At 36.9% G+C, this 2,617-nt stretch overlaps 2 protein-coding genes across 7 annotated transcripts in view; both read left to right on the top strand.

The window, feature by feature from the left end:
* LOC107268211 (acetylcholine receptor subunit alpha-like) overlaps window positions 1-2,617 on the top strand; it is a 103,683-nt gene that overhangs the window by 30,766 nt on the left and 70,300 nt on the right. The gene's annotated exons all lie outside the window — the stretch shown is intronic.
* LOC107268212 lies at window positions 248-2,125 on the top strand. The gene is made up of 2 exons (XM_015740757.2): window positions 248-878; window positions 1,293-2,125. Exons 1-2 carry the CDS (start codon window positions 326-328, stop codon window positions 2,066-2,068), a joined length of 1,329 nt encoding a protein of 442 aa, XP_015596243.2. The 5' UTR covers window positions 248-325; the 3' UTR covers window positions 2,069-2,125.

Raw genomic sequence — 2,617 nt, 5'->3', positions numbered from 1 at the left:
AATGCTGAAGAAGAAAATCAGAAGACATCGGTGCCGGCAGCAGGTAGTAGCAGAGATCGAGTGTCATCAGTGGGGTCAATTGGGGGAAGCAGAGCTATGAGTTCCTCAGCAACGGTTGACATGAAAATTGACTGGCTGATAAAAACAGTGAAAGCAGTCAAGGATGAAATTGCGTGCAATAATGAAGTTAAGAAGATGATTAAGGAAGTAGTCGGTGCAGAAATGGATGGTTTGAAGCAGCCAGGTAGCAGGGAAACTGAAACCTGCAATTATAGCGTTATCGGAAACGCGGGTGACTGCTGAAATTAAAGACAGTGAACTGTATATGACGGGATATAGTGTAATTAGGTGCGATGCAGAGAATAGGATCACAGGAGGTGCCATACTATATGTAAGAGATGGTATAAAATATGACATAATAATGAATAACAAAATAGAATCAATCTGCTGGAGTGTAGCAATCGAAGTCAATGATAATATATATAAAGGAGTGATATTAGTGGTGTATCATTCACCGAGTGCGTCAGATGCGGAATTTATAAGACACATCGAGGATGTGTCGGAGGAGCTATCAATAAAAGGGGATTTTCTAATAATAGGAGACTTTAACATAGATGTCACGGTAAACTCGTTCTATAAAAAACAATTAATAGCAGGAATGTTAAGCCTAGGAATGAAACAATATGTTAATGAGCCAACGAGAGTAACAAAGGATAGCCAAACAATTATAGATCTTGTATTTGCGAATGTAAGCGTACGATTGCAGGTGGTACATGAACCAAAAATAACAGACCATGCATGGATAAAAATAGAATTAGGAATGGGCAATACGGAGAGTACACCTAGAGAATATAAGTCCAGGAATTATAGTTTAATAGATGAGCAAGTATTTGCAACAGTTTTGAAAAATTCTGCATGGCATTGGTCACATGAGGATGTAAATCAAAAAGCAAAGATACTTGTTGATAATATTGTAGGGACGTTGGATATATTAGCACCAAAAAGGATTGTTAAGATCCCGGATGTATGGGAGGGCAAAAGGTGGTTTACAGATGAAATAAAAAGGGCGGCGGACAAAAGGGATAACGCCTACACAGAAGCAAGGTACAAGGAAACGGATAATAGCTGGGAACAATTTAAGGTAGAGAGAAATGCTGTAGTTAAACTGATAAGACAAAAGAAAAAAGAATACTACGAGGATATGATAGACAGAAACAGGAGTGAACCCATAAAAATGTGGAAAACCTTGAAAAAACTAAGAGAATATAAATCCAGGAATTATAGTTTAATAGATGAGCAAGTATTTGCAACAGTTTTGAAAAATTCTGCATGGCATTGGTCACATGAGGATATAAATCAAAAAGCAACGATACTTGTTGATAATATTGTAGGGACGTTGAATATATTAGCACCAAAAAGGATTGTTAAGATCCCGGATGTATGGGAGGGCAAAAGGTGGTTTACAGATGAAATAAAAAGGGCGGCGGACAAAAGGGATAACGCCTACACAGAAGCAAGGTACAAGGAAACGGATAATAGCTGGGAACAATTTAAGGTAGAGAGAAATGCTGTAGTTAAACTGATAAGACAAAAGAAAAAAGAATACTACGAGGATATGATAGACAGAAACAGGAGTGAACCCATAAAAATGTGGAAAACCTTGAAAAAACTAATTCGAGGAGAGACAGTAGGAATAAGAGAAACTGGAAACATAGATTTTGAAATATTGGATGAGAAGACGAAAGGAAATATAGCGGATAAATTTAACATATTTTATGTTGAAAGTATTAATAAGATAGTAAGCTCAATAGCGAATGATTCATATGGAAGTCCACGTAGAAGAAGAATCCTGATTGGGGATAGTGTAGGGAATAAAAGAATCATTGAGAAATTTCAGGATGTCGGAATAGAGGAACTCGAGAAAATTGTCAAAGGACTCCCCAAAAAAAAGGGTACAGAAGAAGGAATATCAAGTGAAATACTAAAAATGGCATTCAGTGCAATAAAACAGAAATTTGTTGATATAATCAACGGATCCCTAAATGAGGGCTGTTGTCCTGATAGTTGAAAAAAGTCCACGATCATACCAATCCCAAAGATAGATAGAGCCATAAAAGCAAAGGATTTCCGGCCAATTAATATGTTGCCAATGTATGAGAAGATACTAGAGTTAGTAGTAAAAAGCCAAATTGAAAAATTTCTGGAATCAAATGAGGTCATAACAGAACACCAATCGGGTTTTAGAAAGCAATATTCGTGTGAAACAGCAATTCAAATCGTGGTTGACGAATGGAAATTAAAAATCAGCGAGGGGAAAATAGTGGGAGTAATCTTCATGGACTTGAAACGAGCGTTTGAGACTGTGGACAGAGGACTGTTACTGGAAAAACTAATGCAATATGGAATAAGGGGTAAAGTATGGGAATGGTTCAGATCGTATTTAAGCAACAGGACACAACAGGTTAGGTTCAATGAGGAATTTTCAAATATCATAGAAACAAAATACGGAGTACCACAGGGATCAGTGTTAAGGCCATTGTTGTTCGTTATATATATAAATGATATAGTCGACATATGTCCGGAACATTGTGCAATAAAGTTGTTTGCTGATGATACA

This window comes from Cephus cinctus, unplaced genomic scaffold (genome assembly GCF_000341935.2).
Source record: "Cephus cinctus unplaced genomic scaffold, Ccin1 Ccin1_scaffold0494, whole genome shotgun sequence".
In the NCBI taxonomy this organism is placed as follows: domain Eukaryota; kingdom Metazoa; phylum Arthropoda; class Insecta; order Hymenoptera; family Cephidae; genus Cephus; species Cephus cinctus.
Note: the sequence above shows the minus strand (reverse complement) of the source record. Positions and strands in the feature narration are given on the sequence as shown.